This window comes from Salvelinus sp. IW2-2015, unplaced genomic scaffold (assembly GCF_002910315.2).
Source record: "Salvelinus sp. IW2-2015 unplaced genomic scaffold, ASM291031v2 Un_scaffold1518, whole genome shotgun sequence".
Taxonomy (NCBI): Eukaryota; Metazoa; Chordata; class Actinopteri; order Salmoniformes; family Salmonidae; genus Salvelinus; species Salvelinus sp. IW2-2015.
Genome location: NW_019942959.1, coordinates 880 through 12,934, shown reverse-complemented (window position 1 = coordinate 12,934; position 12,055 = coordinate 880). Strand labels below are relative to the sequence as shown.

The following is a 12,055-nucleotide window of genomic DNA, read 5'->3' as shown; positions in this document are numbered from 1 at the left end:
TAGACACTATACATATCATATGAGATGAGTTAATGTAGGTATCGTATAACTCATATATTAAGTCGGCATTCGTTTAAAGTGGCCTAGTAATATATTTTTACATACATTGTGCCGATCAATTTCCCTTATGTAGAAGTGGCTGGAGTTTGAGGTCAGCTTATGTTTGGCGAGCAGCCATCAAATGTTCAGTTGGTGCGCTGTTAACCAGTCTGATGCCTTGAGATAGAAGCTGTTTTTCAGTCTCTCGTGTCCCTGCTTTTGAGCTGCACCGTTACTACCTCGCCTTCTGGATAATCGAGCGGGGTAACAGGCAGTGGCTCGGGTGGTTGGTTGTCCTTATGACTCTTTATGGCATTCCTGTGACATCGGTGGTGTACGTGTCCTGGAGGGCAGTAGTTTGCCCCCCGGTGATGCGTTGTGCAGACCTCACTACCCTCTGGAGAGCCTTCACGGTTGGGCAGAGCAGTTGCCGTACCAGGGTGATAACAGCCGACAGGATGCTCTCGAGCTGTCGTCATCTGTAAAAGTTTGGAGTGTCTGTTTGGTGACAAGCCGAATTTCTTCAAGCCTCCTGAGGTTGTCTGTGTGGGGGGACCACAACGCTGTCTGTGTGGTGGACCAATGCGTTTGTCGTGATGTGTACGGCGAGGAACCTTAAAACTCTACTACCCCTCTCACTACTGTCCCGTCGATGTGGATAGGGGGTGCTCCCTCTGCTGTTTCCTGAAGTCCACAATCATCTCCTTTTGTTTTGTTGACGTTGAGTGTGAGGTTATTTTCCTGACCACCACACTCCGAGGCCGCTCACCTCTCCCGTGTAGGCGTGTTCTCGTGCATCTGTCGCTTTCAGTTGGTTAACGACATATATACTTGGAAGAGAATTCCCTTGGTAGATAATGCGGTCGACATTTGATTGTGAGGAATTCTAAGTCAAGTGAACAGAATGACTTGAGTTCTTGTATGTTGTTATCATCACACCACGTCTCGTTAATCATAAGGCATACCCCCACGCCCCTCTTCTTACCAGAAAGATGTTTGTTTCTGTCGGCGCGATGCGTGAAGAAACCAGCTGGCTGCACCGACTCCGTTAGCGTCTCTCGAGTGAGCCTTGTTTCCGTGAAGCAAAGAACGTTACAGTCTCTGATGTCTCTCTGGAATGCTACCCGTGCTCGGATTTCATCAACCTTGTTGTCAGGAGACTGGACATTGGCGAGTAGTATGCTAGGGAGTGGTGCGCGATGTGCCTGTCTCCGGAGCCTGACCAGAAGACCGCTTCGTTTGCCCCTTTTACGGCGTCGTTGTTTAGGGTCGCCGGCTGGGATCAGATCCATTGTACTGGGTGGAAGGCAAAACACAGGATCCGCTTCGGGAGAGTCATATTCCTGGTCGTAATGATAGTGAGTTGACGTTGCTCTTATATTCAGTAGTTCCTCCCGACTGTATGTAATGAAACCTAAGATTACCTGGGGTACCAATGTAAGAAATAATACGTAAAAAAAAAAAAAAATACTGCATATTTTCCAAGGAACGCGAAGCGAGGCGGCCATCTCTGTCGGCGCCGGATGTGGAACAGAACGTTTGACTCTAGAACCCTCCCCTGTTTTCAATACTCCAGCACCCTCCCTTATTGTCAATACTCTAGAACCCTCAACCTGTTGTCAATACTCTAGAACCTCAACCTGTTGTCAATACTCTAGAACCCTCAACCTGTTGTCAATAGTCTAGAACCCTCCCCTTGCGAGGATAACAGCACTGGGCTTTTCTCTGGAATGTTTTATGAGATTGTAGAACACATTGGCACGGATCTTAGACCATTCCTCTATACAGAATATTTCCAGATCCTCGGTATCATTCGTCTGTGCTTATGGACTATTCTCTTCAATTCAAATCCCAGGTTTTAGTCCAGAGACTGAGGAGGGCCGTTTCAAAATGTTGATATTGTGGTGTTCTGATTATTGCTTGAGGTTATTGTCTCCACTTCTTTTGAAGGTCTCGAGTACCAGCGGTGTGTCATATGACTATAGAAATTGGCACATTTATTTGTTGCCAGAGGCCTTCACAGGCTGAGCAAAGAGGGAAGCATCTAAGAGAATTTGCATGTGGTATTTATTTTGTTGTCCTCCTTCATCATTTTAAAGGTTTTCAAGGCCAGACACCCATTGACTAACTGCAAGGCTCTGTTGTTAAAAGCTGGTCTGAAAGTTGATCAAGACTCTGTGATACGACAAGAGGAGATCAGGTGATGAATCCCTGTTTCACCGTTGTTTTCCTCCAGATCAACATGTTTATGGAAGGGTTCCATGATGCATTGCTGCTGTACGCCCTGGCGCTGCACGAAGCCATCAGGAACGGRCTCACCAAGAAGGACGGAGCAGAGATCACCTACCGCATGTGGAACAGAACGTTTGAAGGTAAAAGACACAACCCTCTGGTCCTTATTAAACTTCTCCCTTATCTCTTCCCCATCGTTATCCTCCCATCCTTATCATATTGGCCTAACTCCAGAGCCTTAGCAGTCTGCATTCATCCTCTCTATCGCTTTCTCTCTTTCTCTATTCGGTTCAATTTAAGAGCTTTTTTGGCATGGGAAACATAGTTTTACATTGCCAAATCAAGTGAAATAGATAATAAATAAAAATAAATAAAAATACAGCTCTCCCCCTCTCTCTCTCTCTCTCCCTCCCAGTCTTTCTCTCTCTCTTTCTCCCTCCCAGTCTCTCTCTCTCTCTCTCTCTCTCCCCCCCATTCTCTCTCTCTTTCTCTCTCTCTCCCTCCCATTCTCTCTCCCCTCCCTCTCCCCCCTCTCTCTCTCTCACCTCTCAATTCAATTTAAAGGGCTTTATTGGCAAGGGAAACATATGTTTACATAGCCAAAGCAAATGGAATAGACAATAAACAAAAGGGAAATAAACAAGGGAAACATTAGTAAAAATTACACTCACAAAAGTTTAAAAAAAATATAGACATTTCAAGTGTTATATTATTGGCTATATACAGTGTTGTAACAATATGCAAATAGTTGAAGTATGAAAGGGAAAGTAAATAAACAGATAAATGTAGGTTGTATTTACAATGTTGTTTGTGCCCCCACTGGTTGCCCTGTTCTCATGACAACGGGCCACAAATCTTGCTGCTGTGAATGCTCACTGCGGTAACAGATATGGGAGTTCATCAATGGTTGATTTGTTTTCAAATTCTTTGTGATCTCTCTCGCATTACATCCCTTAATATATCCTCTCTCTCTCTCTCCTCTCGCTGTCTCATCATATGTCCTCGGAGAACGTTTTCCAAAGACTGTAAGACTGTTGGAATGTGAACTGAATTTTAGATCTAAGACTTGAGCTCAGCGTAGATTCTGTCTGAACGTCTCCTTGAGTTGTCCCGGCTGCCAGCTGGACCATTCATCACCCTTAATTAGGCCAATGTTGTCAACCCGAGTTAAGACGCTGGCATTCTCCACTCATTTTTAATGACTGTAGAAAGAAAATGTATAGCATTATTGATATCACTATCAATTACAAAAGGCTTTTGGCGTGCAACACAGCTAGCGCAGTGCAGTGCAGCTTTGTCCTGAGCGGTTAACCAGAAGGGCTTCCCCCTGTTTAGCTTGCAGAGGATGTTAAAATACACCACATACAGTGCACTGTACAGCAGTATGTCGGGCTTATAGCAGTATGAAGGGCTTATAGCAGTATGAAGGGCTTATAGCAGTATGAAGGGTTTATAGCAGTATGAAGGGCTTATAGCAGTATGAAGGGTTTATAGCAGTATGAAGGGCTTATAGCAGTATGAAGGGCTTACAGCAGTATGAAGGGCTTACAGCAGTATGAAGGGGCTGCGGTATGAGGGCAATATGAAGGCGGATGAGGCGGTTGATGAAGGGTTCTGGGTCGTATAGGCGGTAGTTGAGTGAAGGCTGTTAAGTAGCAGTATGTCGGGCTGATACCAGTATGAAGGGGCTTAGCAGCGGGAGTATGAATGGGCTACAGTCTGGGCATATGAAGGGCTTTACAGGCAGTATTCGTCGGGCTCTGGGGTGAGAGTATAGCAGTTATGTCGGTGCTGGGGGGTGTGGGGGGGGTGGGGGGGGTGTGAGCAGGTATGTCGGGCTTGGGGTACTGAGCTATGTATGTCGTGCGTTTATAGCGCGAGTATGAAGGGCTGGGGGGGTTATGAGCGGTGCGGAGTGTTATGCAAGTGTGGTTTCTACACTCATATGAAGTGCGGGGGTGTGGTGGGGGGTTACGATTATGAGAGGGCTGTTATAGCAGTATGAGGGTCAGAGTATGAGGGCATAGCAGTAAGTGAGGCTTAGCATAGGACAGCAGTATGTAAGGGCTTACAGCGAGTATGAGGTTACAGCGGAGTAGACAGGGCTTGTAATGCGAGTGACTGAGAGAGGCTTGATAGGCAGTATGAGGGTGGCAGTGTAAGTTAGCAGTATGTCGGGCTGATATATGAGGTACGGATGTAATGAGGCTTAACGGCGTAGGTTGCGTATGAGGCTTACGGCAGGTATAGAAGGCTTACGGTGCTGAGTATGGTTGAAGCGCTTACCGTGCAGGTAGAAGGGCTCTTGACGCAGATAAGCTTACGGCGAGTTATGACAGGGCTTACAGCAGTATGAGAGAGGCCTGTACTGGTGGTAGCTAGTATGAGGGTTTATTAGCAGTATGTACAAGGCTTAGAGCTAGCTTTGGATGAATGGCTTACAGCAGTATGAAGGCTTACAAGCGAGTATGAATAGTCTTACGAGCCAGTAAGAGAGGCTCGTTGCAGCAATATGAGAGCGGCCTTACGCAGATGAGTGAAAGGTCTTCAGCAGATGAAAGGGCTTACATCCGAGATTGATGAAGGGTCTTTGTTGTTACATGCAGTATGTAGAGGGGAGCTATAAGCAGTATGAAGGACTGGTACGAGCCAGTAGTGAAGACTTTTACAGCAGTTATAAGAAGTGTAGGTTGCTTGTATGTATAACGTTATTAAGGTGGATTGGTCTCTTGGGGTTGTTATAGTCGAGTCGATGAAGTGGCTGTTTACAGCGGAGTTTGATTGACCGTGTGCTTGATGTGGTGGTGACATTATGCACCAGTGATGAATGGTCTGAGTGTTTGGTTGTGCTGATGCAGTTCATTGAATGTGTGGCGGTATACGAATATGAAGGGCTTGTATAGCAGTAATGAAGCTTTACATCAGTGATGAAAGGGCTGTGTTGTTTGTATAGCGTTCATTGAATATGGTCTTACGCAGTCGAGTATGAAGGGGTTTCTTCGGGGGTGGGTGGGTGTGGGGTTGGTGATGGGATTCGGTATATCCTTTAGGTGGGATGAGAGTGTCTGGCTACGCGGAGTATGAAGGGTGTCTGTATCAGCAGTAGTTGAGAGGGGCTTACAGCGATTTGATGGGAAGGGTGCTGGGGGTAGCTAGGCGAGTAGGATAGGGCTGTTATAGCCAATAGAAGCGCTTACTAATCGAGGAAGGTTTAAGGGGGCCGTAACGAGCAGTAGTGAAGGGGCTGGTAGCAGCCAGGGATGGAGAGGGGCTGGTAGCAGCGGAGTGATGAGAGGGGCTGTTGTATACAGTATTCGGGCTCTATACAGCTATGAAGGGCTTTACAGGCAAGTATGAGGCTTTACGCGGAGGTCATGAAGGAGTCTTAACGGCGCAGGCTATGAAGCGCTGGTACGCAGTACTGAAGGCTTTGAGCTGACGAGTAGAAAGGGTCTTTGAGCGTGGCAGGTGATTGATAGGCTGTACAGCAGTAGATGCGAGAGGCGTATACAGGCAGTATGTAGGGGCTTATAGCATATGAGAAGTCTTACAGCAGTATGAAAGGGGGGGCCTGTACAGGCAGTGAGTGGAAGCGGGGCTGACAGCATGTAGTGAAGGGCTTACAGCAGTGTTGATGAAGCGCTGGGGTGGGGGGGGTGTATAGCCTAAATGATAGGAGGGCTTTTACAGCAGAATTGCAAGGGGCTTAGCAGCTGAGTATGAAGTAGGGCTGTACAGCAGTATGTGAGAGTTAGGTGGCTGTATCAGCGAGGGGGGTATGACTATGGCTGTTATAGCGAGGTGAGTTGAAGTGGGCCTGTGACACTGAGTAGAAGGGGCGTACGAGCAGTATGAAGGGTGGGCTGGGATGAAGAATGTATTTGTGAGAGGGTCGGGCTGTGTTGGGGTATAGCTGGAGTTGGATTAAGGTTTGGGGGGGTATTTGTAGCGGAAGGCTGGTGAGTATGGGGACGGGTCTCTTACAGCAGTGGATGAAGGCTTGGGTATAGCAGTATGAAGGCTTATAGCAGACTTGAAGGCGTTTACAGCGTTATGAAGGGCGGTTGGGGTGATAGCAGTTATGAAGGGCTTAACAGCATATGAAGGGGTGGGTTAGTAGGCAGTAGTGAAGCTTACGAGGCGGAGTATGGGGGGAAGGGGCGGGGGTGGGGGTGTTGGTGAGTGGAGGCAGTGATGGAAGTGGCGTGTACGAGGCAGTTAGTCCGAGAGGGCTTGAGCAGCGAGTATGATAGGCTGTGACTAGCATTATGGGAAGGGCTGGGGTAGCGATGCGGAGGTATGAAGGCTGGGGGGGGTTATGGGACAGTATGAAAGGTTTTATAGCTGAGTAGTATAGGGTTTATTAGTTTGATCATGTGTGAGTCATGTTGAAGACGCTGACTTTTTATCCAAGTATTGATCTGTGAGCATTCGTTTGATTAATCTTAAAGGCGATTGGAGTGGCAGGAGTCCAGTTTAAAGTGTCTTAAGAGGGATGAGCAGAGTCCGATCCAGTTAAAGGTTTAAAAGGAGAGGTGGCTAAGTTCCAGTTAGAAGAGTTCTAAAAGTGCAGAGGCAGGAGTCCAGGTAAAGATCTTAGAAGGATGAGTCAGAGTCCAGTTAAAGTCCGGAATAAAAAGGGATGAGAGCAGAGTCCCAAGTTAAAGTCTTAAAAGGAGATGAGGCAGAGTCGCAGTAATAGTCGGTTAAACGATGAGGAGGTCAGTAAGTCAAGGATTGAGGCAGGTACAGTTAAGAGGCTTAAAAGGGGATGAGGCATGAGTCCAGTTAAAAGTGCTTAGAATGGGAATGAGCAGAGGTCCAGATTTAAGTCTTAAGGATGAGGCAGTCGCAGTCCAGTGTAAATGCGTTAAAGGGTATGGAGCAAGTGCAGTTAAGAGTCAAAGTTGGGTCTAGTAATTTCAGTGATGATGGCCAGAGTCCAGTTAAAGTCTTAAAGGGATTGAGCAGTGATTTACAGTTAAAGTCTTAAAGGTGTATGAGGCAGAGCAGTTAATAGCGTATCAAAAGGGATGAGGCAGAGTCCAGTTAAGTAGTCCTGTAAAGGGTGAGGCTGAGTCCAGGTTTAAAGTTCTTAAAGGATGAGCAGATCAGGTTAAGTCTTCGAGAAAGTAGTGAAAGTCTTAAGGCATTTGAGGCAGAGGAGTTCCAGTTAAAGTTCTTAAGAGGATGAGCAGAGCTCTCATTTAAAGTTCTATCAAGTGTATGAGTGGTCAGATTGGCGTCAACACGAGTGAGTGAAACGAAAATTCCTGCTTCAATCTGCGATGATTAGAGTCAGGAACAGAACGTATGGCCGCCTCGGCTCAAGATGCTGGAAGGCTTAGTAATAAAGCCAAACGCGTATGGAACCAGCTCTCAAACGTGAGTGAGGCCTAACGAGATGATTTCGTCGGAGCAAGAGATTCGTCGATAAGCATCTATGGTGGTTCAGACTGTTCCTCGGGTTAAATACCTGAAGTAATATGTAAAAATGGCCGAACATCATTTCTTTTGCGGAGAACGACGAGCGCGTAGGTTATGAGGATATTACGGGTAATTCTTTTGTGTGGAGGTCTTCGTGGTCCTACAGCAAACGTGGGCCGTCGTGGGTTGAGCGATAGAGGATGTGATTGTCCTTGCTTATATTGCCGGGTGATGTGCTGCTCTTTAGATGTGTGGGCTCGCACTGGGTTTTTTAGGCTTCTGGGCTGCGCTGTCTTCTTGTGGGTTGCGGCTGTTGAGGATTGTGGGTCTGGCGAGTGGGGCTTTCTTTTGTGTTGCGTTTGGTGAATTAAACTTGGTTGTGGCCTTCAATTCTTTGGCCTGATGATCCACTATGGTCCCTCTGGTTGTTATCTTTCAAGGTCATCTCATTCACACTTTTTGTGTATTTAGTTGATTTTTTTGTTGTTTTGTGGTGTGTGTTGGGGGTTTTTATTTGGGGTTTGTTCTATGCTTGACGATTGGTTAACTGTTGAGAGACAGATACTTGTGAACTTGGTCCATCTGAATGTTATGGATTGGGTTAAGGTCGCTAGGTTGGTTTACATGATTGATAGTACCACGCTGTTTTGATTTGTGGTGTCGTTTTGGGTGCGGCAGATTATTGCCTATGCAGTTCTGTAAGCTATTCGAGATATAGTGTTGGTTCCTAACACCAGATACCTCTGCTCTTGGATGATTTCGAGATGGCCCGTTGGGTTGCTTCTATTAGTGGATGCATTTTCGTTCATAGAGTATTCCGCTGTTGTCTTTTAGGATCATGGGGTCAATACAGTTGCATTCTCTGTGTATTTAAGGTGAGGTTGTTTGATCTAGATCATTCATAGTAAATTTTGGTTGTTGTTTTGGTTGGTGTTTTGTGGTGTGTTGGGTCTGGTTTGGTTTGGGTTTTGTTTTGTTTGTTGTTGGTGGTTGGTTTTTTTCTGGTTTTGGTGTGGTGGGGTTTGTGTTGTGGTGGGGTATGGGTTGGTGTTTTGGGTTGTTTTGGTGTGGTTGTGGTGTGGGTGTCGTGTGGGTGTGGGTTGTGTCTGGTTTTTGGTTGTGTTGTGTTTTGTGTTGGGTTATTTTTTTGGTGGTCGTGTGTTTGTGTTGGTTTGGTGTTGTGATTGTGTTGTTGTGTGGTGTTGTATTTATTTTATTTTTTTGTTGTTGAGTTGTTTGTGGGGTGTGGTGTTTGGTTTTGAGTTGGTTTTTTGTTGTGTTATGTTGTGGGTTTTGTGGGGTATTGGGGTGTTGGTGGTGGTTGTTTTTGTGGTGTCTGGTGGTTTTTGGTTGTTGAGTTGTTGGTTTTGATTGTCTGGTGGGGGTGTGGGTTGTTAGTGTGGGAGTGTGGGGTGTGGGTTATGTCGTGTGGTTGTTTCTGGTGGTTGGTTGTGTGTGTGGTTGAGTTTTGGATGTTTGTGGTTGTGGTGTTGTTTTGTGTGTGTGTGTGTTTGTGGGTTGTGGTGTTTGTTGGATGGTTTTGTTGTTTTGGGTTTTGTAGTGTGTTGTTTTTTGGTGTTGGGGGGTGTGGTTTGGTTGGGGGGGTGTGGGGTGGGTGGGGTAGGGTGGGTGTGGTGGTGGGGGGGTAGGGCTCGTAGGAGTGTGGATCTTAGCATCACGGTCAGTTGGAGAAGGAGTCTCCAGTGTAGAGTGTTGGATCTTGAGATCAGCGTCATAAAGAGTCTATTAGGAGTTGGTTGATCTGGAGGGATCAGTCATGACAAGAGTCTCTAGTAGGAAGTGGTGATCTAGGATCAGGTACTATACAGGAGTCTGCGCCAGTAGGAGGTGTATCGGTAGTGGATCAGGTCATAAGAGAGTCTCAGTAGGAGGTGTTGATCTGGGGATCAGGCGTCAGAAGCAGTCGAGTATGGAGCGGGCTGAGGTGGTTGATCTAGGTGATCAGGGCATAAAAGGGGGGGATCCGTAGGAGGAGCTGGTCTGATCTATGATCAGTGGGTCAGTAAAGTGAGTCGTCAGAGAGGAGTGGTGCATCTGAGGACTAGGTCGTATAGTTAAGAGTTCTGCGGAGTGATGGGGGGTGTGTGCATCCAGATGCAGGGTCAGTAAAAGATCATTTCGAGTAGAGTGGTGATCTAGGAGTGCGTAGGTCATACAGAGGGTGGCTCGAGTAGGAGTGGTGATCTACGGATCAGTCAGTCAAGATGTGTTACTGAGTAGGAGCTGTTTGGATCTAGGTGGAGCGTTCATAAAAAGTAGTTCTCAGGTAGGGGTGAGTTGAATCAGGATGCGAGGTAATAAAGTAGGCTCGAATAGAGTGTGGGATCTGTCGGATATCAGGGGTGCCCTCTGTCCATTGATCTTATTGCGATAATGATGGAGAAAAGCCAAGCTGACCCTGTGATCAGCCGCTGGCCTACTCGTACACCTATGAATGTAAGAAGAAAACCGTCCACCGCAGATAACATGCCGAGCCTAATCCTGGTAACCTCTAAGCATCACTAGTTTTATCACTGTGTGTTCAAATGCCCCTTTCTAAATGATGTTCGTTAAAGGACTGTACGGCTTCCATACGAATGTCTATCTGCGTCTTATTCAAATGCCCGCCTATCTTAGTAATAATCGCGTAAGACTGTCCGCTTCATTACTGACATTGCACTGAGCATGATCCCTTATCAAATGGCCCCCTTGCTAAATTGCACGTGTATCTTAAAGGACCTGCTAACGGGCTTGCCTATTAGAAGCTATCTGTCGCTTATTCAAAGATGCCCCCTTCTAAATGACTTCTGGTAAAGGACTGGTAACAGCTTCCATAGAATGCTATTGCCTGTATTGTTTCAACATCCCCCTTCTAAAGAGCATTCGTAGAAAGGACTGTACGCTTCTCACTGAGAAGCTGTATTCTGCCTTATCAAATGCCGGCCCTTCTAAAAGTGATGTTCCTAAAGACGTGACAGGCCTTACCATAGAATGCTACGATCTGCCTTAGTCAAATTGTGCCCCCTCTTTCTAAATGACGTTCGAAAAGACTTACACGTCCATAGAATGCTAATCTGCCTTATCAAGAAATGCCCTCCCTTTCTAATGAACGTTCTAAAGGACTGTACAGCCTTCCATAGAGATGCGTATTGTCCTTATTCGAAATGCCCCCCTCTTAATTGATGGAGCTAGTTGCGTACAGAGGACTGTACAGCTTCCATAGGAATGCTAGTCTTGCTTTATCAAATGCCCCCTTCTAATATGGACGTCGTAGGAAGGACTGCTATCAGGCTTGCACAGTAGAATGCCTGATCTGCCTTATGGCATAATTGCCTTGCCTTCTAAATGGACGTTTCCGTTAAAGGAGCGTGTACCAACTTCCAGAGAATCGCTGGATCTGTGGCGGCTTATCATAGATGCCCCCTTCTAAATATCTTTATCGTTCGTAAGAGGAAGCAGGCAGAGGAAAGGTGCAAAGTGAAGAGAGACGACTGCTAACCTAGGCGTTTCGCATTAGAGGATGCCTATTGCCTGCGCTTCTTATTCAGGAATGCCCCCTTCTAAATGACGTTCGTAAAGGACTGTACAGCTTCCATAGAATGCTATCTGCCTTATCAAATGCCCCCTTCTAAATTACATTCGTAAAGGACTGTACAGCTTCCATAGAATGCTATCTTTCTTATCAAATGCCCCCTTCTCCTCCTAGTTGAACTTTTCTAGTACAATTTCTCAATCTGTGGGCCCTATTTGAGATTGACTGCAGTTGTTTCCCCTGTGTGTGTTCTTGGTGTGTAACTACCGTGGTGTGTGTGTTCTCAGACGGTGTGTAACTACTATGGTGTGAAGGAGAGTTTCCAGATGCTTCCGGGTTTCAATCCTGACCACTTCACCCTGAGAGGACTACACAGAGTCTCCCACGCAGACCTGCCAGACAAATCATGTAAATTATCTCTAATGATCTGTAATATATCTGTCTCAACCACACACCAACGAAACACAACATCCTCTCTCTGTCTCTGGCGCTCGAACCCTGTTTATACCTGCCGCTTAAATGCACCCTTTGTTCTGATCTTGTCCACATTCTGATTGCGATCAGGTCTTCCCGACCAGCTCCAGAGGTAGGCAGGCACGCATTGTGTCTGGATATCAATCAAACTGATATGGATGATCAAACCTCTTAAATCATTATTATACCTACCTCTAATATCTTTGACAGGTACCACCGTTGACTAATGGCATCAGTAACTGTGTTAAAAGAAATGTGTTCATACAATATTTTGAAAGAATATACAAAGAGTTAATTTCCAAAAAGCTATATATCCATTTTCAGAAATGTTGGTAAATTTGCTTTTATTGT

The 12,055-nt window shown here is 46.1% G+C and overlaps 1 protein-coding gene across 1 annotated transcript in view; it reads left to right on the top strand.

Moving 5' to 3' along the window:
- Positions 1-11,610, top strand: part of npr3 (natriuretic peptide receptor 3) — a 61,562-nt gene extending 49,952 nt beyond the window's left edge. Inside the window, exons 4-5 of the mRNA XM_024138569.2 lie at positions 2,276-2,411; positions 11,518-11,610. Of these exons, the coding sequence (XP_023994337.2) occupies positions 2,276-2,411; positions 11,518-11,528 (147 nt within the window). The 3' untranslated portion in view covers positions 11,529-11,610. The remainder of the gene's footprint in view (positions 1-2,275; positions 2,412-11,517) is intronic.
- Positions 11,611-12,055: the final 445 nt, after the last annotated feature.